Here is a 22,199-nt window from a genome sequence, read left to right on the forward strand (position 1 = left end):
GCGGGTGTAGTGTAGTGATGCAAATGACGCTTCCAAACTCCAGGAATGACAGGCTCCGCAGTGGTGGACTGGTGGTTTCAACGGACCCTGCCACCCCTCCTGTTCGGGACTCTGTGTGTGGGGGGGCTATGTGACTTTGTGGCAGGGGGAGGACGGTTACAGATCCCCTGCTGCGTGGCTCTGTGATCCAGGATAAGGACCGCTGCATAAGATCTGTAACTGCCCTCCCCCGCTACAAAGTCACAGAGCACCCCCCACCCCCCACAGAACACTAAAACCACCTCCCAGAATGACCAGGGTAACTAGTGACTGCAATGTGTGTGTGCCCTGCTGCTGAACCTGCCCCCGCCTCTGTACCCTGGTAAAGGTGACTGTTCTGTCCAATTACCAACCCCCTTCCCCCCCTTCAGACAGACTCTCCTCTAAAGAACATGATGGAAACAGTAATTAACAGAAACGTATTTTTTATTAGCAACTACACATGAAACTGGGGGGTGAAACTTGGACGGGGGCTTGGGTGAGGCGGGAAGGAAAGGACTTGTCAAATTTTGGGGAATGAGAGCCTTCTAGTAGTAGAGCAGTCTGCAGGGGTGGAGTGAGAGTTTTCACGGACTCTGCCGCCCCTCCTTCTTTGGACTTTGGGTGAGGGGGGTATGGGACTTGGTGGCGGGGGAGGGTGGTTACAGATAGACTGCAGCGGGGCTCTGTCCTCCTGCCTCCGGTCCTGCAGAACATCCACAAGGCGCCGGAGCGTGTCCGTTTGCTCCCTCATTAGTCCAAGCAGCGTTTGAGTCGCCTGCTGGTCTTCCTGCCGCCACCTCTCCTCCTGTTCCATGTGTGAACGGTGCATTTGGGACAAGTTCTCCCTCCACTGGGTCTGCTGTGCTGCCTGGGCTCGGGAGCAGCCCATAAGTTCCGAGAACATGTCCTCCCGTGTCCTCTTCTTCCTACGCCTAATCTGCGCAAGCCTCTGGGAGTGTGATGCCAGGCTGGGTTGGGAGACAGTCGCAGCTGTGGGAATGGGAAAAAGGGAGTGAATTCCTCAGAAAGATAAATTTAGTTGTGAACAAAGAACATAGTCTTTCTCTGTAAAGAAGACCATGCACAGCACCTATCACATGCGCACTCAGGACAAGGTCGAATTTTCGGCCTTCGCATTCAGTGCCTGGGGTCTTGCAGTGCCGATCAGAGAAGCGGGGCAGGACACCGGAATTTGTGTAGCAGGCCGACATGGTAAGCCGTAGACTTGTGGCTGCTTAAAACTTTAATAGTTGCACTGGCCTCCTTTCACATTGAAAGCAATGCCAGTCCCTGCTGCCAGCAATCCGGCAAGCATGAGCTCTGCCCCTGTCCCACCCCCTCGCGGCTGTCCCAGGGAAAGATCCCTGTATGCTGCCCCTCTCCCGCCTCCACCGCGTGGCTGTAAACCAACGGTTACAGTTCTGTAAAGGAACGGGCAAGCAGTCCCAATACTAACATTCCCCTACCTAATTCAAAGCAGGTCACCATGAGCGACATCACCCTGATGAGGATCTCAGACACGGAAAAACAAAGAATGCTTCGGGAAAGCCTGCAAAGACCAGGGCCGTATGCCGCCATGCTCTGCAGGGCAATGATCCCGGAGTACTTGCTTGTCTCCTGGCGCGGAAATGTCTGCTATTACGGAGGACCCAATAAGGCCGCTCTCCCCAGGAACCTGATGCAAAGGCTTTCCAATTACCTCCAGGAGAGCTTCGTGGAGATGTCCATTGAGGATTTCAGCTCTATCCCCGGACATATAGACCGCATTTTACTGTAGCTGCACTGGCAGGGACTAAACAGTAGAGCGGCTTGGGCAGAACAATCATGCAAAACCGGACATTGTTAGATTTTTTTTCAATAGTTGCACTGCCCAGGACTGAAACGTTAAGCGCCTAGGGCACACTAATCATGAGAAACCCATTGTTATTGTTAATATTCCTGTTCTGTTAAAAATAAATGTTTAGATGTTTAAAACACTTACTGGATGATCCTTCCCCTGCTTCTGTGTCCGGGTTAACGGCTGGGGACGGTTGGTAGGGGATCTCTGTAAGGGTGATGAAGAGATCCTGGCTGTCGGGGAAATCAGCGTTGTAAGCGCTGTCGACTGCCTCGTCCTCCTCATCTCCTTCCTCATCTTCCCCGTCCGCTAACATGTCCGAGGAACCGGCCGTTGACAATATCCCATCCTCAGAGTCCACGGTCAGTGGTGGGGTAGTGGTGGCGGCCGCACCTAGGATGGAATGCAGTGCCTCGTAGAAACGGGATGTCTGTGGCTGGGATCCGGAGCGTCCGTTTGCCACTTTGGTCTTCTGGTAGCCTTGTCTCAGCTCCTTGATTTTCACGCGGCACTGCGTTGCATCCCGGCTGTATCCTCGCTCTGCCATGGCTTTAGAGATCTTCTCATAGATCTTTGCATTCCGTCTTTTGGAGCGCAGCTCGGAAAGCACGGACTCATCGCCCCACACAGCGATCAGATCCAAGACTTCCCGATCAGTCCATGCTGGGGCCCTCTTTCTATTCTGTGATTGCACGGCCATCTCTGCTGGAGAGCTCTGCATCGTTGCCAGTGCTGCCTAGCTCGCCACGATGTCCAAACAGGAAATGAGATTCAAACTGCCCAGACAGGAAAAGGAATTCAAATTTTCCCGGGGCTTTTCCTGTGTGGCTGGTCAGAGCATCCGAGCTCGGACTGCTGTCCAGAGCGTCAACAGAGTGGTGCACTGTGGGATAGCTCCCGGAGCTATTAGCGTCGATTTCCATCCACACCTAGCCTAATTCGACATGGCCATGTCGAATTTAGCGCTACTCCCCTCGTTGGGGAGGAGTACAGAAGTCGAATTTAAGAGACCTCTATGTCGAACTAAATAGCTTCGTGGTGTGGACGGGTGCAGGGTTAATTCGATGTAACGGCGCTAAATTCGACATAAACGCCTAGTGTAGACCAGGCCTCAGTTACTAACATTGCATCGTGTTCCAGATGTGCTAAGCTGCGTCTGCAGATCTAGCAGGAGCCAGGCAGCGGTAGCAGCCCCACTCCTATCCTCTAACGCCCCTCTCACTGCCCATGCTCATTTGGCTCCTCTCCCAGTCCTGTGCATGACATTTCACGTTTGCATGAGACAGGATTCGATAAGCTTGTGTTTTCCTTGGTGACTCACTTATTTTGCTCTAAACATACATGAGGGAGGCAGGAACCTGGGACAACATTTGTAGTTGTGACTATTTTTTTTTAAAATTGCTTCTACATCCTTGATGGGCCAAAATGCTCCTCCCATTCCACCAGCTTATGACTGCCTCCTTCCCAAACGTCGTGTCCACTGTCCTCCTTGCTAAATGCTATCGGGCACTGTCCCTAACTGAGCGCGCTTTTCTCCGCATGCCCATCATAAGAGGCTGGAACCAAAAATCCTTTGTGCATTACTTGGCATTTATCAGCATTGAATTTCATCTGCCATTTTGTTGCCCAGTCACCCAGTTTTGTGAGATCCCTTTACAGTCTCTTTTGGACGTAACGATCTTGAGTAGTTTTGTATCATCTGCAAATTTTGCCTCCTCACTGTTCACCTCTTTTTCCAGATCATTTATGAATATATTGAACAGGACTTGTCCCAGTACAGACCCCTGGGGACACCACTATTGGCCTCTCTCCATTCTGAAAACTGCTATGACACTAGGATGTCCCATGTTCATTATTTTTAATGGGAAGATTTGCATGACACCACGGTGGGAGAGCTGTGGTGCTGGAAGCTGGCTTTGACCTCTGGCTGGCGGCATTTAGCATGTCAAAAAAATATGTGTTGTGACATTAGCGTGCTGCATGAATACCCCCTGCTGATTCATCTCTGATATTAGATTTGGAGCATCTGCTTGTGTTAGCCGTCCTTTGCCCAAGGATGAAAACCACATTACGCTGTCTTCTGTCCTGGAGGGAGCAGGCTTAGGGAGTGGAAGGGAAAGTTTAGGTCCCAGAATGATGCGATTTGGGTCCCCCAGACTCCTGTAAGGAATGGTCTGTAGTTCAGGGACATGCAGCAAAGCAGACCCATGCTGAGATGCTTTCAAGGTGTATAGGTGATCAATAAATTGTTGGGCTGGTCTTTAAAGGATGGGTTTGTGTGGACAACACATCTGCTGCCTTTGGTCACACACTGCCGTGTCACTATGTATATAGACACAAGCATGCCCGTCACACACTCCTTCCAAGGGCAGCTGGAAACTCCCCCTCTGCTGAGCTATTAGTGTGTAGAATAGGCTCTGGTTCCGTCTGTGACGTAGCAGATAGCTTAAGAGTTTTATCTATTCGGTTATCCCTTATCCTAATTAGTTTATTAGCGGCATCCCACTGTGGTGGGAGGGAATTGTTCACCGTTCAAGCCACTAATTAGTGCCCAGGTTGTAAAGCTCTGTTTTACAACTGGGATAATGTCTTATGTTGTCTTTAGCCCTCAAGCAGGGCCGGCTCCAGGCACCAGCCCTCCAAGCATGTGCTTGGGGCGGCACCTGGAGGGGGGCGGCGCTCACCTGGGGAGAGCGGAGCCGCGGCGGGCTCGCCGCCCTCCCCCGGCGCTCCGGCCGGCCAGGGAGAGCGGGGCCGCGGCCGGGCTCGGTGCCCTCCCCTGCTGTGCTCCCCGCCGGGGGGCGGGGGAGGGGGGCGGCACTGCCCTCAAGTCTCCTGTCTTCTATCACTCCTTCTTTGCTAGAGACCAGCCCTAAAGGCAGCTGACTTAGCGCCTGGGAGCTGACTAGCAGAGACGGATTTAGGGAACACTGCCCAAGGTGCACAGTGAGAACTGGAAACAACCAGTGGGACATCGATTCACATTGCCATGCTTGTCCGTTTACACATATTTGCCTTCTTGCCAACCAGCTCCATTTTCAAACCTTTCTTGAGGGTTTAGCTCCCACCAACCTTACTTACTCACACACACCTTGGGAGATTTAGGGATAAGACTATTATATTAAAGGGATGGTGTCAAGTAGTTTTTAGGCTCAAGCGTTGATTTACCATAACATGCTATTACTGAGGAATAATTTCCTCGGGATTCTGAATTTCTCCTTTTTTTTTTTTTTAAAACCCCACATTAACCCATCGTTGACAAATTAAAAAAAAAAACATACTTGCTGTGCCTGCTGAAAACATCACTGAGTGCCCCCTGCTGTCTCGGCTGTCTAACACACTCTGCTTCCACAACGGTTGACCTATGTGACAACAAAGTTGACTGCGCTCAGAAGTGTGCGCAGGAATTTAAAAAATAGACTGCTTTTGGAGGGGCACATTCTGCAGCCCCGAGGCCAGAGGAGCTCTATGACCCAGTGGCAGCCCTGAGGCCAGAGGCGCTCGCTCTCCCTGCCACGACCCTGGTGCTGGAGCAGTTCTGTGCCCTTGCCGATTATTGGGGGGGCATGCCCCTGCTTGCCCCCCCCCCTCCCCCATGCAAACTAATTTGGAAAAAACACCGTTATTCCAGAATAAGTGTGTCCATGCGTGAAGTGATTTCAGAATAGCTGCCCCTGAATAACTACTTGTGTAGACAAGCCCTTAAAAATAATATAATTAAATATCAGCTCAATCCCCTGATGGCCAACAAAGCTGAACCCCCTACAAAACGGAGCAGGTAACGCCCCGCAAATCTTCCCCCCATCAACTCTACTCTCTGCAGCAGCCCACTCACTGCCACACAGGGTGCCTGGAAGGCCAAGACACTTGGGCAAAGCTTGATTCAAAGCCGAAGGCTCTACTGCCAGCCCCTTGTCTCTTTCACATCAAGGCTGATCCAGCTGGAGTGTTTCTGCTGACTGCAGCTGTTTGGCCAGCAGAGTGAGGTGATCTCTCAGGCAGCAAGGCCCCAGGCCAGTTAGGGCTTTGTAGGTCAAGATTAACTTTTAAATTCAGTTTGGAAAGCTATAGGCAGCCAGTGCCTATCATGGAGCACAGGTGTCATGCACTACCATTGGGAAGCGCAATGTAATAAGTGGGTGACACATTCTGCACCAGCTTCAGCTTCTGGATTGATATGAGGCGGATGGATAGCTCAGTGGTTTGAGCATTGGCCTGCTAAACCCAGGGTTGTGAGTTCAATCCTTGAGGGGGCCACTTAGGAAACTGGGGTAAAATCTGTCTGGGGATTGGTCCCCTTTGAGCAGGGGGTTGGATTAGATCACCTCCTGAGGTCCCTTCCAACCCTAATATTCTATGAAGTATAGACCCATGGAGAATGTATTGCAGAAATCTAGTCTTGAGATGACACAGGAGTAAGGGCTTCCTCCAAGTGAAATAGTCTCTGTCTCCTGGCCTGGTACAGATTGTTCAAAAGCGTTTGTGGAAGCTGCTGTTATGTGGTTGCTTAACACCACTGGGGATCCAGAGTAGTTCCCATGTGGCACAGAATACCCCCAGGAGGAACCATAGTTAGGTCAATGTAATTCCAAGGGTAGATGTGGCTACAGTGATGAAAGAATTCCGTATATGTAGCTACCACCTCCTGGAGAGATGGATTAACTGCATCGATGGAAAACCCACTGCCATCAATGTAGAGAGCATCTACGCTAGAGCGCTGTGTCTGTGCCACTGTAGCACAGAAGGGGCCAACCACCCTCAACTCCAGTTGAAGTCAGTGTGAGCCGCAAGGACTCAGCACATTTGAAAATCAGGACCTGTGTGTGCCAGTTTCCCAGTCTATAAAAGGAGATGATGCTTGTGTTGTTTTGAGAGAGAGCATAAACAAGTGCAGTATTGCCAGCTCCAAACTTTCAAAACTCCTGAGTTGGGCTCCAAAAAGCCCATGAGATTTAAAAAAAAAACTGTAATAAATGTTGGGTTTGTTTTCTTTGCTTCTGGTTTCGGAGCCACTAGGGCACACTCGGGTTATGTTTTCAAGCTTCTCTCTGCACCCAGGAGGGCTAGAAAGCTACGATTCTCAGGAAATCGCTTGATTTCCTAGGAGCTGGGGCTGTCAATAAAACCGTAGCTGTCACAATAGCATTGCAAGTGTTGGCCACACTGAGTGTCTGTCCAGTGCTCTGAAGATGGAAAGTGCTGCAGAAGGTTCAATGCGGTCGTTAGTCCAGGTCATGATTCTTTGCCCTGTCCAAAAGCCCTAACGCACACATCGGCTATCCGGGTCCCTTCCAGACCCCCTCGCTCCCGAGAATCTGTGTTATCGTGTGGTATATAAAAGCAAACTGCCAGGCGCTCCCCTGAGCCTGGTGCCCTGGAGATGCCTGTCATACCAAGGGAGTGGGGGAACAGTACCAGAGGGTTAGAAAAATAACCCAGTTATAGAAGGACTTTGTTACGTTCAGGAAAAGAGCTGTGTTTATCTTTCCCTCGTGGTTCAGGAGTTAGAACAGAGCCTGTGACAGAGGCTCTAGCTAGAGTAAAAAGCAGCTTTTTCCTAGTTGATTTTGCTACACAAAGTAAATACAGAAGCTTCCTTTCCTCTAGATAAGAAAACTCTGAACATTCATGTCTCTGGTTGTGGGGTGTGTGTGTGTGGAATCATTCAGGCAGACAGATTGTAATCTCTCCCAGGCCCCCTTTCCACAGCCTGACCCAAGAGCAGCTCTTGGTTAGACAGAAAAGGGGCAGTTGGTTTTCTCCAGAGCCAAGCCCGCCGGCTTGTATCCCTGGGGAGAAGAGAAAGCCAGACCGAGGATTGGCTCCTGCACTGCCCAGGTGCTGAGTGTTGGATGTATAAGAGCAAGGTAAAAAGTGCTAGGCACAGGAGAAACATGCCTTAGTAAGGCATTTGATACGGTCTCGCATTATATTCTTATCGATAAACTAGGCAAATACAATTTAGATGGGGCTACTATAAGGTGGGTGCATAACTGGCTGGATAACCGTACTCAGAGAGTTCTTATTAATGGTTCCCAATCCTGCTGGAAAGGCATAACGAGTGGGGTTCCGCAGGGGTCTGTTTTGGGACCGGCTCTGTTCAATATCTTCATTAACGACTTAGATATTGGCATAGAAAGTACACTTATTAAGTTTGTGGATGATACCAAACTGGGAGGGATTGCAACTGCTTTGGAGGACAGGGTCATAATTCAAAATGATCTGGACAAATTGGGGAAATGGTCTGAGGTAAACAGGATGAAGTTTAACAAAGACAAATGCAAAGTGCTCCACTTAGGAAGAAAAAAATCAGTTTCACACATACAGAATGGGAAGAGACTGTCTAGGAAGGAGTACGGCAGAAAGGGATCTAGGAGTTATAGTGGACCACAAGCTAAATATGAGTCAACAGTGTGATGCTGTTGCAAAAAAAGCAAACATGATTCTGGGATGTATTAACAGGTGTGTTGTGAGCAAGACACGAGAAGTCATTCTTCCGCTCTACTCTGCTCTGGTTAGGCCTCAGCTGGAGTATTGTGTCCAGTTCTGGGCACCGCATTTCAAGAAAGATGTGGAGAAATTGGAAAGGGTCCAGAGAAGAGCAACAAGAATGATTAAAGGTCTTGAGAACATGACCTATGAAGGAAGGCTGAAAGAATTGGGTTTGTTTAGTTTGGAAAAGAGAAGCCTGAGAGGGGACATGATAGCAGTTTTCAGGTATCTAAAAGGGTGTCATAAGGAGGAGGGAGAAAACTTGTTCACCTTAGCCTCTAAGGATAGAACAAGAAGCAATGGGCTTAAACTGCAGCAAGGGAGGTCTAGGTTGGACATTAGGAAAAAGTTCCTAACTGTCAGGGTGGTTAAACACTGGAATAAATTGCCTAGAGAGGTTGTGGAATCTCCATCTCTGGAGATATTTAAGAGTAGGTTAGATAAATGTCTATCAGGGATGGTCTAGACAGTATTTGGTCCTGCCATGTGGGCAGGGGACTGGACTCGATGACCTCTCGAGGTCCCTTCCAGTCCTAGAATCTATGAATCTATTAATAAAATCTGACACGAATGAGAGTACTGCCGCCAATCCACTCCTGGCCAATAGCAGGGATATGGCCTAAGATGGGGAGTGCAGAACTGGTGATCTCATGTGGGGCAGAGGATGCCCTGAAGGGACTAATGCAGGAAAGGGGCTTAACTTATCATTGGAGGTGTAATGTCTCCCCTTCTGCTCGCTGGCTAGAAAATCTTTATTGTTGCCTCACAGTGGGCTAAGAGTTGGGACTCCGGACAGCAAGACAATATTTCTCTGCCACATTTCTGTATACGTGCCAGGAGAGGGCTCCCATGCTGTTTCATACATCAGAGCAATGCAATCAAGTATCTTTTATGTTTTGTTTGTTCGTTCTCTCCATTTGGCCTTCTAGGTGAGGGTGTCCTGGCGCTAGGGAAGATGGGTTCTAATCCAGGCTCCGTCATGAGCATCCTTGGGTAAACACATCACCTCTTTGTGCCTGCACTTCCTCCTCTGTAAGCTGGGGATAACACTTACTGTTCAGGGGAGTCCTGTTTATAAAACACTTCGAGTTTCTATGGTGCCTTCCCTCTGAGGATCTCAAAGTATTGTCTGTATCCTAACGCATTACATTGACGGGTGATGCCGCTGCTGGATAGAATATTGCTCTTACTCACGTGTGATAATGTCGTCTTGTGTCTGCAACCTACACAGTATAAAATCTCTAATACTGCTGCACAGGGTTGAATGTTTCATAGGTTCTCAATAGCTCCTTGTTCTACCCTCTGAGAAACTGGAAAATAGCATTCCTTTCTCAGCTGTTTTGCTTTTTAACTGCCCCCACCCTTTCTTATATGCTTCCTTTTTTGTGCAGCAGTCTTGGAGTCCTGGGTGATGCCAGCAGAGCTCTGAGACTAGTCTGTTAGTGAAGTGTCTGCTGTAGATCCACAAAAGCATGAAATATTGTTTTTTGTGCAGTCCTAAGGCAAAGGCATCCACAGTTTGCCCAGCTGAGCGGCTGCGTTGGCCAGTTGCCAGATTGCAATTATTATAGACTCTTAGACTTTAAGGTTAGAAAGGGACCATCATGATCATCTAGTCTGACCACCTGCACATCGCAGGCCACAGAACCTCACCCGCCCACTCCTGTAATAGACCCCTAACCTCTGGCTGAGTTACTGACGTCCTCAAATCTTGATTTAAAGACTTCAAGTCAGAGACTCCACCATTTACACTTGTTTAAACCTGCAAGTGACCCGTGCCCCGTGCTGTAGAGGAAGATGAAAAACCTTCAGGATCTTTACCAATCTGACCCAGGGGAAAATTCCTTCCCAACTCCAAATATGGAGATCAGTTAGACCGGTGGTCCCCAAACTGTGGGGTGCCCCCCTAGGGGGACATGGAAGAACATTCAGGGGTGGGGGGAGCGTAGCAGGCCTGGGCCAGCCCTCATGGGGGGTGCAGAGGGAGTGCCACCCAGCCCTGCTCTGCCCCCAGCTGCAGTACCGGCTCCCAACCCCACTCCCAGCCCCGGCCCTGGCTCTGGTCCCGGGCCCAGGCCCAGGCCCGCCTCCAGCCTCAGCCCCTGCCCAGGGCTGATTCCAGCTCCGGCCTCGGCCCCTAGCTGCGGCTCCGTTCCTGGTCCGGGCCCCAGACCTGCCTCCAGCCACGGCCCCAGCCTTGGCCCCCTTGCCCCTGTCGGTGTTCCCCGTCTTCCCCCTAAGCCATGGCCCCAGCTCCTGGGGGGGCGCACAGACAGAGGTATGGGGGGGGTGACCCTGAAAAGTTTGGGGACCACTGAATTATACCCTGAGCATGTGGGCAAGACCCACCAGCCAGACACCTGGGAAAGAATTCTCTGTTGTGACTCAGAACCCTCCTTGTCTAGTGTCCCATCACCAGCCATTGGAGATATTTGCTGCTAGCAGTCACTGACGGGCCACATGCCATTGTAGGCAGTCTCATCACATACCACCCCTCCATAAACTAATCAAGCTCAGTCTTGAAGCCAGATAGGTTTTTTGCCCCCCACTGCTCCCCTGGGAAGGCTATTCCAGAACTTCACTCCTCTGATGGTTAGAAACCTTCGTCTAATTTCAAGCCTAAACTTCTTGATGGCCAGTTTATATCCATTTGTTCTTGTGTCCACATTGGTGCTTAACTTAAACTTAACTCCTCTTCCTCCCTGGTATTTATCCCTCTGATGTATTTATAGAGCACAATCATATTTCCCTTCAGCTTTCTTTTGGTTAGGCTAAACAAGCCAAGCTCCTTGAGTCTCCTCTCATAAGGTAGGTTTTCCATTCCTCGGATCATCCTAGTAGCTCTTCCCTGCACCTGTTCCAGGACGGAAGCACAGCCTATGGAGGCCACATCCTAACATGCGCTGCCCCATCTTGCTCTGAGATGGCAGCGGGCCGTGTTTCAGAACTCTCTAGGCTGTGCGGCCATCCCCTGTCCTAATCCTAAGGCATGTAAACAGTAGGGCTTATTTCTCCCCCGCCCTCATCTACTTCATTTTCCCAGCAAAGGAGCGATAGTCTCAAAACAAACAAACAAAAAATGTACTTCAGAACCCAGAGTCAGTTCCTCACCAAATAAGGAAGGTGGCATTTTGGGTCTAACCTCGAGAGTGTCCCTTTAAGCAGCCGACTGCTGAGCTTGCCTTTCCAGTTCAGAGTGCTGCTCTGTTCTGAACAGAGGGATATGGTTGGTGTCTCCCTGTGTGAGCTGGAGTTTGACTGAGTTCCTGCTGGGGAGAGCCTGTATTCTGCAGATGTCTGGCGTGTGGTCCAACAGCCCATAGAAGACTGTAGGAGGAATCCAGAAGATGGGGAGTCTTGCTCTTTGTTTTAACAACTCTGCTGTTGCTTTAAATTAAATTCTGCTGTTGCATTAATCCTGAAACAGAATTTTCGCGACCCTTTTATTCTCCTCCCGTGTTAATCAACGAATGAGCGTGCAGCCGACCTTCCTGCTCCTGGGGACCCCGGATGAAAGGTCGGAGGATTCCAAACAGCATTCACAACTTCTGTTTTTCTTTTCCAGAACTTGCGCCCAATCGGTGATGTTTCCAGCATAGAGAGGGACTTTGGCACCCTGGCTTGTTTCTGCAGTGGGGAATCCAGTCGGGCTGAGCAGGATGGGTTTGGGTTTGGCCGTTTGATCCTATTTATACACTAGTTCTAGCCCCATTTGTCTTCCTGACAGCTCTCCCGAATTGATGCTTGTGAACTTAATTACAGCTCTGCTCTGCAGCAGGCAGGCAGGCACGCTCTTCACTGCAGTCTGCAGGTCCTGGCAGTCAGCACTCACACCCCACTCACAACCAGGTGCACTTAGCCAATGGTGCAGGGCGCAGGACCCTCAGTGGACCCTGCCTGCTGGCTGCATGGTAAGGGATGAAGCCCCCAGGCTGTCACTCTGCATTCTGGCCTTTGTTTGTTTTCGATCAAGGTATTTTCCACCCTGGGTGGCTCGGGCCAGCTAGTAAAAAGATGCTGCAGATTTGAGATGGATCCTGGCTGCTCCCAAGTAAGGTGGGGAGGATATTTCAAGAGACCATTTTGTGGCTGGAATGGGAAGGGTGGGGGGTGGGGCTGGGAAGTTACTCTCATTGATTAGCAGGGTGAAGTTGGCATGAAACTTGTTTGTATTTGCTTCCAAGAGCTAGTGTCTCGCCCTCAAAAGCTGTCAGTTCTAGGGGTCCAGCTGCATTGCTCAGGAAACAGTGGGGCTTAGTGGTGGGGGTTGGGCTCATTCGTTTTGGAGGGATAACGTTGCTTTCCCCTCCTGGTTCCTGAACGGTGTGGTGAGTTTCCAGGAGCTTTAAACAACATTTTGCTAATCCTCTGCTGGCCAAAGCGGTGAGAAGATGCTGGACAGAATATGACTAAGGGTCCTTTCTTAAGACACTCCTCTGCTGTTCAGAGTCTCGCAAGTGATGCATCTATTTATGATGGGTTTAAATATGCTGGCCCGCTGGCTTGGAGATATAGTCCAACTGCAGCCCCAGGTTCTAGGGGACCTTAGGATTTTCAATGCCTTGTGATCCTGGGGCAGGTGACAGCAGGTTCTAGGCAGAGTCTGAGCAGGGGAGTACAGGCAGGATGGAAAGGCAGTTTGTGTGATGTCTGGGAACATGTCTTTGCTATGCTAGGGCTCTCTTATGGCTCCATCTATGCTAGCAGCTGACTAGAAGGCATGTGTTTGGGCAGTGATGAAGGAGTGTCCAGAGATAAAATGGTGGCCTAAGAATTAATAGACAGAGAGATCTCCAAGGCCCTCGTTTGGCAGGGTGAAGCCAGGCCTAGGAAGTGAAAGCTATGTTCAGAGAGCCCACACTTTGGTATCTGGGGCGTGGCTGGCTCAGTTGCTGGCTGGACGTTGGTCCCAGGGCCAACACTCACTTTTGTTATTCCCCAAGCAGGACTGGCACAGGGCAAAAAGCTAGGGAAGCTCTTTGCATGCCCAGCACTGAACGCTGCTCTCGTCCTTAGGCATCAATGCCCAGGCTCGGAAGCTGCAGAGGAACCGTGCGAAGGGCACCATGACCCTGCTGACGGGATGCAAGCGACACTCCACGCCACCCACCCTCCGACGCAGCGTGAGCGAGACCAGCCTCAGTCACGTGGGCTCGCCGGAGGAGGAGCAGCTCAAGAGACATTACTCCACGCTGCCCGAGACCATCCGCGGCCTGGAGAGCTCGAGGGATGAGCAGCAGGCCCCCACGGCGGAGCGGAATGGCAGCAGCGTGCGGTACTCCCTCTACCAGTCCCCTCACCTCCTTCTCCTGCAGGGCTACAGCTACCAGCATGTAAGCACCCAGCCTTCCACTCTGTGAGGCTTTACGTACATTGACGGTCTGTGCGCTCCCTCTACAGCCCAGGCCATCAGCTCCTTACCAGTCCCAGCAGGTGCCCTAGGGGAGGTGTGGGGGTTTCAGACACTGAGATGCTTTATGGCGTGGCATTTGCTACTCTCCTGGAGTCCAGAGACATGCTCGGAGAGTGGGCTGCTACATCCCCTGCCCCAAGGGAAGGGGGATCCTGGCACAGAGATGCTGAGGGAAAGAACTAGCTTCTGCTAGTAACCCCGAGAGCCACTCAGGCTGACTGCCGTTGTGGCTTGCCCCTGCCGGGGGTTTGGAGAGAGAGTTGAGTTTTCTCAAACAATATTTAAGCAGATGTCTTGTCTCTTGACTTTGCTGCAAGGGCACCTGCTTGTTTGGAGCATTGTCCAAGTTGCGTCTCTTTGGAGCCCTGGCGAAACCTGCGGTTTAGAGCAGACAGGGACAGGCGTGAGCGTCAGCTGCTCAGGTCAGCCAAGTCCTGCTTGCATCAGAGCCCAGGAATAAGGGTGGAGTGGGCACAGGCAGCCTGACATTAAGGTCTACCTAGAATATGCTGGGTTTCCCTTTGGGAATGTCCCCTAAAGCACTAAGGTGAATGCAGTGCAAAGCCGCTGCACTGTATAGTGTGCCGTAGGGCAGCATAATAAATACCACTGGGGCTTGGCAAAGGCACTCGCCAGGGGACTTTCCTTGCAGAATTTAAGATTGTATGATTTTTTTAAAAAAGCCTTCATGCGTGTGACGAAAACCTTCCTACTGTTGGCCCACGCAGTGCCGTCTGCCTGAGTCTGCAGCCAGGCAGCCTGCAATGACCGAGAGCTCCAAGCTGCCTCCATTCGCTTCCATGGGGTGTTACCTCTGAAGCTGCTCTGTCATCGTCTGTGCCAATTTAACACCCCTCAAAGGTGATACGTAGGTGGGTCATGTGGGAAATTTCAACCACTCCCCAAACCCAGCATGCACTTTGAGTACTGGCAGCGAGTAGCACTCGTCTTCCGGCTACTGACCTACTAACTGTTTTGTCAAGGGTTGAATGCCAGAGTTTGCTAAGATTTCGTGTTCTGTTCTGTTGTAACACAGATCTTATAGTCCTTGCCAACTGGTATTGTGCTACCTCTGCTTACTATAGGGTGCACTGCGAGCCTCTAGAACAACAACTCTTGTTATCCCCATTTTACAGATAGGGAAACTGAGGCACTGAGTAGTTAAGTGAGCTGCCCCTTGTTGCAGAGCAAGTGAGTGGAAAAGTCAGGAACAGAGCCTTGGTGTTCTGGTTCCCTATCCCCAGTTCTGACCACTAGATCCCACTGCCAGTGCAAGAGAGAATGGGTCCTGCTCTGTCCTCACACATGGAAGTCAGTGACAGATGCACTTGTGTAAATGAGGGCAGACTTAGGTCCTATGTGATTTTGTCTTAGCTGCTGCCCCTTTCTGTAGTCTGAGAAGAGAAATGAGAGTGGAAGGTGGGAAAGAAAAAAGTGCTACAAAGAGCAAGCGAAACCCACTGATCTTGACCTTGGAGAGAGGGACACTCCATTTATGTCTGAGTTCCAGAATGTCCCTGTTCCGGTTATGGAGTCACACTGAACAGTGATTTTATAGAGCAGTGATTAGTGATACATGAACTCATTTGAGTTAACGTGAGAGTGTGCTGATGGCCAGAACCATCCTGAGAGTTGACCAACTGTATCTGGAGGGTTGATGTGTATGACTGCATGCTCTGTTAGTCCCGTAGAAGTGGTAAGAGTCAATGAAGTGAATGCCTCTTACTGTTTGCAAACTAGCAGATGATACCAGATATCTTGGGGCAGGTCAGCAGATCTCCAGCTGTTTGCTCCCTTTGCAATGCATCCTGGGAACAGTAGTTCACTCATTCTGCATCCATATACCCAAAAGGCGCTGCTAATCTTTGATGTTAATTATTGGCACTCATTATACTGGAGTAGCTATCCAATTTCCGAAGAATTATATAACCTTCCTCCCCAGCTGTAGTCAAGTGGGATGGATGCAGGTTGCTCAGTTACTTGTGTAACGGTACCAAATGTATTAGCAGGTACATGTATCGAGGCGATAGGCACAGTAGAGTTACATAGCAATTGCAGTGGAAATTGAGCCATTGCATGCTAATTGCTCCGAGTCCTGTCTCTTGTAGCATGCCTCTTCTGCAGCATGAGTCACTGCCACGCCAACTCAAGTTATAATTTGGGGAAAGCACTGCGGTGTTTGGAATAAAAAATAGTACTGCAGTGCAAAGATGTGTGCTGTGGGCACCCAGGGAACTGCAAGAGGCCACCGGCACTGATGAGTCAAGATACCAGAGCGAGTGACCAGAGAGGGAAGGCTAGACTTATGGCTTTACATCCTGTCAGATCAAGGCACTTGTGCAGCTGCTCGGGGGTCGTGCCTGCTTTGCTACCTGTTTTCATGCTTGCATTCTAGGATAGCTTGGTTTACCTGCTGAACCGCGAGCAGCACACAGTGGGCCACAGGACTCAGTCCAGCAAACCCAGCATCAGCCTCTTCGCCCCGGACATCCTGCCCCTTCACTGCACCATCAGGAGGCTCAAGCTGTCGAGCCGCTCCCGACACCGTTCAGAGGAGAAGCTGATCCTTGAGCTCATCCCGGGAGCCAGTGTGTCCGTCAACTTCTCCGAAGTGGTAAAGACGATCGTGCTGCACCACGGAGACCTCCTGTCCTTGGGGCTTTACTACCTGCTTCTCTACAAGGACCCCACGAGGGCCCAGCCACTGCCTGCGCAGACGCTGATGAGGCTGAAATCTATGCATCGCGCCTCGGACCCTGAGGCACCCGTGGTCTGTAAGATGTGTGGCAGCCAGCTCAAGGAGAGGGGCCCCTCCTCCAAGAAGCACGGGCCTTCCCCCGCCTCAGGCCAAAGATCAGCCAGGAAGAGGCTGCAGCTGGAGTTCGAGAGAGCTGCTGAGGACGTGCTGGTGAGAAGGATCATGACCTTGATCGAGCCTGGGGGTGACGATCACAAGTTGACACCGGCCTTCCTGTTGTGCCTCTGCATCCAGCACTCTGCCACCAGCTTCGAGCCGGGCGACTTCGGCCAGCTGCTGCTCAAGTCAGCCAAGATGATTCAGAGGACAGTGTGGGTCAGTCTGTGAACTTTCCTAGGGGAGTCGGGGACAGGGAGTAGTGCCGGGGATGCAGCAGGTGCTGTAGGGTCTCCGAATAACACCTCCTGTGAACTCGAAACCTAGGGTGGGGCATTCAAACTTTGCCCATCCAAGGACCACATTGGTGGCTCCGGGGGCCCAAGGGCTGCGCTTACCAAATCACCACCGTCCTTCCCTGTCACCCAGCTGTGCAGCCCACAGACACTAAGTCCCCGCTTGGGAGGCTCTGCCTGGATGTCTGCCCAGGCTGGATTAAAGAGGGTGGCAGCCCTGAGGCGCACTGTAGATCCCCATGTAATTCGTAGAGGCTTGCAGGCCTTGAACTATCTTGCGAGGGTCTGTTGATGAGGAGCCAACCCTGTCCATCAATCCGAGGTCTTGTCCCCTCCCTCGCCATAGCGGTTTGAGAGATCCCAGGGGCTTGGGCTGAAGGGGCTGCTTGGTGTTGATTGATGTGGTCAGAAGGTGCAAGGAAAGGCCAAACCCCTGTTAAATGTTTGATGTTCAACCCCTAGGAAGAGGGGTAGCCCCTAGCCTTGCTCAGTACCACCCCTCCTTTCGCAGCCAATGGCCTTGGAAGCACAGACTGGAGGCCTATGGGAAGGGTTTTGGACTGCTGCTGCCGTATGGGAGAGGTCTGGGTTTATAGATCACTGCAGGCCGGAGTCATTGTTAGCCGTTTGCCTGGTCACGGGGCAGGAATGCCAGCTACCGTACATCACAACCCTCCATGTTGCTGCCTCACTGTCAGGGAGCGTGAGTGGAGGAAATGCACTTGTGGAATCAGGGTTTGTACGTTTCCTCCCTGTTAGAGATCACCTCGTTCTCCTGCAGCGCGTGGTGCCACTCTGGCCTCGTTTACACCAGACTTTGTTTCTCACCATTGCTACCCAGGTGAGGCTGCAGGCAGCCACCAGCATTTTAAGCAGAGTAGCCCTGCTCGGAGCAAGTTTAGGAAAACACGGTAATTAGAATGGCAGTAGCCTGTCTAATACAGGTGCAGCTGCCTCGGTGGTAGCAACGGTGGGGAACTTCAGGGGGAAGCGTTCATGTAAATAAAACCTTAGTGGTGTGCCGCACATCGGAACTGAAATAACAATCATTCTGGTGGGCACAGTGAGACATACACAGGAATCCCAGTGGGCAACTTACTCTGAAATAAGCACCTGCATATTGTACAATGTAACACACAATACGGATATATCTGCGTAATTATATTCTAGGCAATTGCATAGTTCCAGGCTCCCTGGTTCCTTCCCGCCCCATTCCTTTTTGTGCACTTGCAACACATATTGTAATTATATTAGCAAATCGAGCGTGCTTGTCGCCATAGCATCTGTGCGTCATTTCCTTTCGTTTAACTGTCTATGCAGAACAGCTGCAGTTGCTAGAAGGTGCATTAGAGATGGAGCAAGTCTCCAGTAGGCATTTTAAATATAGTTTTTGGCACAAGGAAAAAAAAAGGCACCAAAGTTTTGCTCTGCCTTCCAATAAAGCGCAGAATAGCCAGCCCACTCAGTGTCCCTGACAAAACTATCCCAAGCTCCTGTAGCAGATAGTACTGTTTCCCCTGGGTGTTTGTGTGTGTGTGCGCGTCCCTGTCTCTCTCTGCATTATGGTTATCTCATATTGACTTATGTTTCCCCCCCCATTATCCTAGGAGAAAACGAAAGAGCTGGCCGAGAAGCAGTCCCAGCAGTAAGTATCACCCGTCTTTACTCTCTCTGCCTTCCTCCTGCCCCACTCCTGCTTCCTCTTATGAATAGCGAAAGAGCTGCACCTACAGGGAGAGAAATTGCCTTCGGAATGACCAAGAGGGAAGTTCTGTAAAGAGCACTAGGCCAAGGCAGCATTGTTAATATACAGGCCCCGATTCAGCAAGGTGCTTCTGCTAATGTCTAATTTAGGTGGGGGCTTCTTGCCTGGTTCACCACCAGAGCTGGGCGACATTTTTTTACACACAACTTTTTTTTTGGCGAAAAATGCAAATTCAGCGACACAGGAACATTTTGTGAATTCATGTCCGTTTGGGCGAATGGTTCGTTTAGAAAAACAAACAAAAAATTTGAGAAAACTCAAACGTTTTATATATTTTTTTATTTGCAATGACTTGCTGTTTCAAAACTTCACACAGCTCGACTCACGACCTTGCTGAAGCAAGGACATAAAGCTTTTAGCACCCCTGCTGTCCGTGCCCTTTATAAGGGTAGATAGAAGGCATTGCTGTACTGTGGCCAGGAGATGGCTAGCAGAGGTACCTGCTGGCCTCACCACATCCTCACCCCTGGAAAAAAACCAAATGCCCGAGTGATGTAAAGAGCAATGAAAGGCAGCCTTAGCCCAGCGTCTGATTTTGCAGTTGCATTTTCCCACCAGCAGATAGTTGCAGATGCTGGCAGTCAGAGCACATCTGCACTTGGAGCTGGGGCCGAGATTCCCAGCTCAAGGAGACATACTCGTACTAGCTCTCACCGAGTGAGCATGCTAAAAATAGAGTGTAGCCATAGCAGCGTCAGCAGCACGGGGGGGCTAGCTGCCCAAAGTGCACGCCCATCAGAGATGCTGGGTGTGTACTTGGGGCAGCTCATCCCTTGAGCTACCGAGGCTATGCTCTGTTTTTAGCACACCAGCTCGATCAGAGCTAGCACCAGTATGTCTCCTCTCACTTGGAATCATACCCATAGTTCAAAGTGCAGACATGCCCTTTGATAGTAGAGTGCTAGCATTTGTGCCAGCAGAACTGGAGGCCATTTAAAAAGATTTAGGCCCTTAAAGCACAGATAGATGGGGAGCAAATAGAGATTTTCCTTTCATTGTTTTACAGCAATACCTTGGGGGTTTTGTTGTGCTTAATGTAGTGACAGTCCCCCAAAGAGTTTAAATAGACAAAGGGAAGGAGGGGAAACAGGTACAGAGCGCTAAAGTGACTTCAGCCAAGGTCTCTTACCAAGTCAATGGTAGAACTGGGAATTGAACTGTAGTTTCCTGAGTCCTAGTCCTCTCCCCTAGCTAGTGGGCTATGCTGCATGTTAGCCCTCATGACACACTTTTATACGGGACCCTACACATGCATTTCCTGAAGTGATGTGATTCCTTGACAGTCAGGGTTTACATGCATGTGGACTGCAGGTGGATGCATGCAGGTGGATGCATACATTCCACAGCCCTGAATGGGTTCATTGCCTCACTCCTTCCTGTGTTTATGCTGGATCCAACCCCAGTACGTCCCCCAGAGGCCTGGCATTGGCCTACTTTTCCTTACACTATTTTCCGAACATCAGAAGAGTGCTGCGTTTCCCCTCTTGTGTGATGTTGTGCTGCTGCGTGTTTACCTCTTGCACACTTGCAGTCTCGCCGTTTGTGCCAGCAGTGCCAGCTATCACCCGCAGCTGGGAAGCCCAGCCACACGCTCTTCAAACTAAGGTTGATATTCTTTGATTTCTTCATATTAAATGCGAGATCTTCAAAAATGGCTATTCCTTTGGGTGCCCAGCTTGAGACACTCTAAAGGAGCCTGGTTTTCAGAGGTGAGTACTCTGCACTTTCTGAAAATCCAGACCCTTTTCAGGTGTCTCACAGTTGGGCATCCCAAAAACTGAGGTCCCAAGTCACTAGTCTCTTTAGAAGACCTTGGCCCTGTGTACGTCTCAGATTTGGGGAGTGTCATTTTAAAATTAGCCATAATAGGCGTGAGCAGGAACCTTGGGTAGAACTACCTCCTGCAAAGGGTAATAGCCACATAGAGTGAAGCTGTAAAATCCAGGGGTGAACTACGGGGCAGCCAGATGACTTGGTGCTAAGGAATTTCATGGGGGGTATGGTAAATCACAGTGTGGTAAAGATAAGCCTATCCATCTGTTACAGCCATATAGTTCAGCTTCTTCCGTTCGGGGCTGTGTACAGGTGTCGGTTCATTATTGTGTTGTGCGAGCAATCCTATAAATGTGGCTAGCAATGAAGCCTTTTTGCCCAAAGTCCCTATTTTTGACTGGCTTAAAACATTCCTCAGAAAAATATCTTTTGAGGCTGAAATTCTTCATGGTTGTTCTAAAGTGAGCTTGTTTTATAAAGTTATCAGAAATCCCATCCAACCATTTTTTGAGTGATCATAGCATGAAAAGCGTTTCGCTAGTTAAGAAATTTTCCAGATGCTTTAAAAAAATTTTTTTTATAAGCCCTCGGTTAACTCAAGAGGGTTACTGCTCTCTGTACGGTACTCAGCCTCTGGATTGAGAGCCAGTCATCAGCACTAAATTCACAGGCAAAATCCCGGATGGTTGAAAACAGTCTCCTCAGCATTTGCAGTGCTATATAAAGGGCTTGATCCTGAGAGGAGCTGAGTGCTTTCAGTTCCCATTGACTCAGCGCCTTTCGCATCAGGCCAAAGTGCTAAAACAAACATTTGATCCAAAACTTTGCCTTTGTCAAGAGCATTTTTGCAGAAAGTCTTTTTCGGTTTCAATGCTGCTTTAGTGCACTTGGGCTCTCCAGCCTGGGGGTTGGGGGCTGCTGTTAATAGGGCAGGGCTCTGGGGAAGACTTTCAAGAGTGATTTGTAGGTGCCTAATGTGAGACACCTTAAAAGGGGGCTGGTTTTCAGAGGGCAGGTTCTCACGAGTCTCAGGTTGGGCAGCTGACATTTCCCCCCGTCGCTTCCGAGAATCTTGCCCAGTCTTGACGACCCTGTTGGAGTGCCGGCTGCTCCAGGCTTGATTTTTGACCCATCACTTTTCTCCTCGTTTGATACAAGCCCCTGTATCCCACTGTTGGCTGCCACTGCACCGTACCGCATGACCAGGGGAGAAGGAATCATGTGACCACCATTAGCGTTGTTGTTAATTCCTAAGAGCCCGGGAAACACTCGGCACCTTCAGCTCCGATTGAGGTTGCTCAGCGTTTCTCAGGAGGTGCTCAGCACCTGACTGTAAATCAGCAGGTCGGAGGTTCTCAGGATGGTTAGCAAATCACCGAGCTCCAGCATTTGGTCTCTGGGGTGCTGGGCTGTGGCGTTTCCACTGCCCGGGAAACAGGAATCCCATTGCCAATTTGCAGAATAGTTTCACAGCACATCCGTAACTCCCCAGGGGAAGCCAGCTGCTGGGTTTGGTTTGGGTTTGCTTTCTAAGACCATTACTCTTGTGCTGGCAATAGTCTGTGACCGTACTCATTCTGAAACTTCGGAGTGTGTCGGGGAAAAGTGTGTCGATGCCGTCGCAGGAGAGTATAAAATACTGGAGTGTTGTCTGTGCTGCCGGTGTATCCATTACTGCATTGTTCATGCCCACTGGGACTATCCTGCATCGCCAGCCTCTGAGAGGGGCACAAGCCTTTCCCGTAGCC

The 22,199-nt window shown here is 50.3% G+C and overlaps 1 protein-coding gene across 1 annotated transcript in view; it reads left to right on the forward strand.

The window, feature by feature from the left end:
* RADIL (Rap associating with DIL domain) overlaps positions 1–22,199 on the forward strand; it is a 61,839-nt gene that overhangs the window by 10,477 nt on the left and 29,163 nt on the right. Inside the window, exons 2-4 of the mRNA XM_065412253.1 lie at positions 13,367–13,683; positions 16,159–16,836; positions 18,521–18,558. Of these exons, the coding sequence (XP_065268325.1) occupies positions 13,367–13,683; positions 16,159–16,836; positions 18,521–18,558 (1,033 nt within the window). The remainder of the gene's footprint in view (positions 1–13,366; positions 13,684–16,158; positions 16,837–18,520; positions 18,559–22,199) is intronic.

This window comes from Emys orbicularis, chromosome 10, assembly GCF_028017835.1.
Source record: "Emys orbicularis isolate rEmyOrb1 chromosome 10, rEmyOrb1.hap1, whole genome shotgun sequence".
In the NCBI taxonomy this organism is placed as follows: Eukaryota; Metazoa; Chordata; order Testudines; family Emydidae; genus Emys; species Emys orbicularis.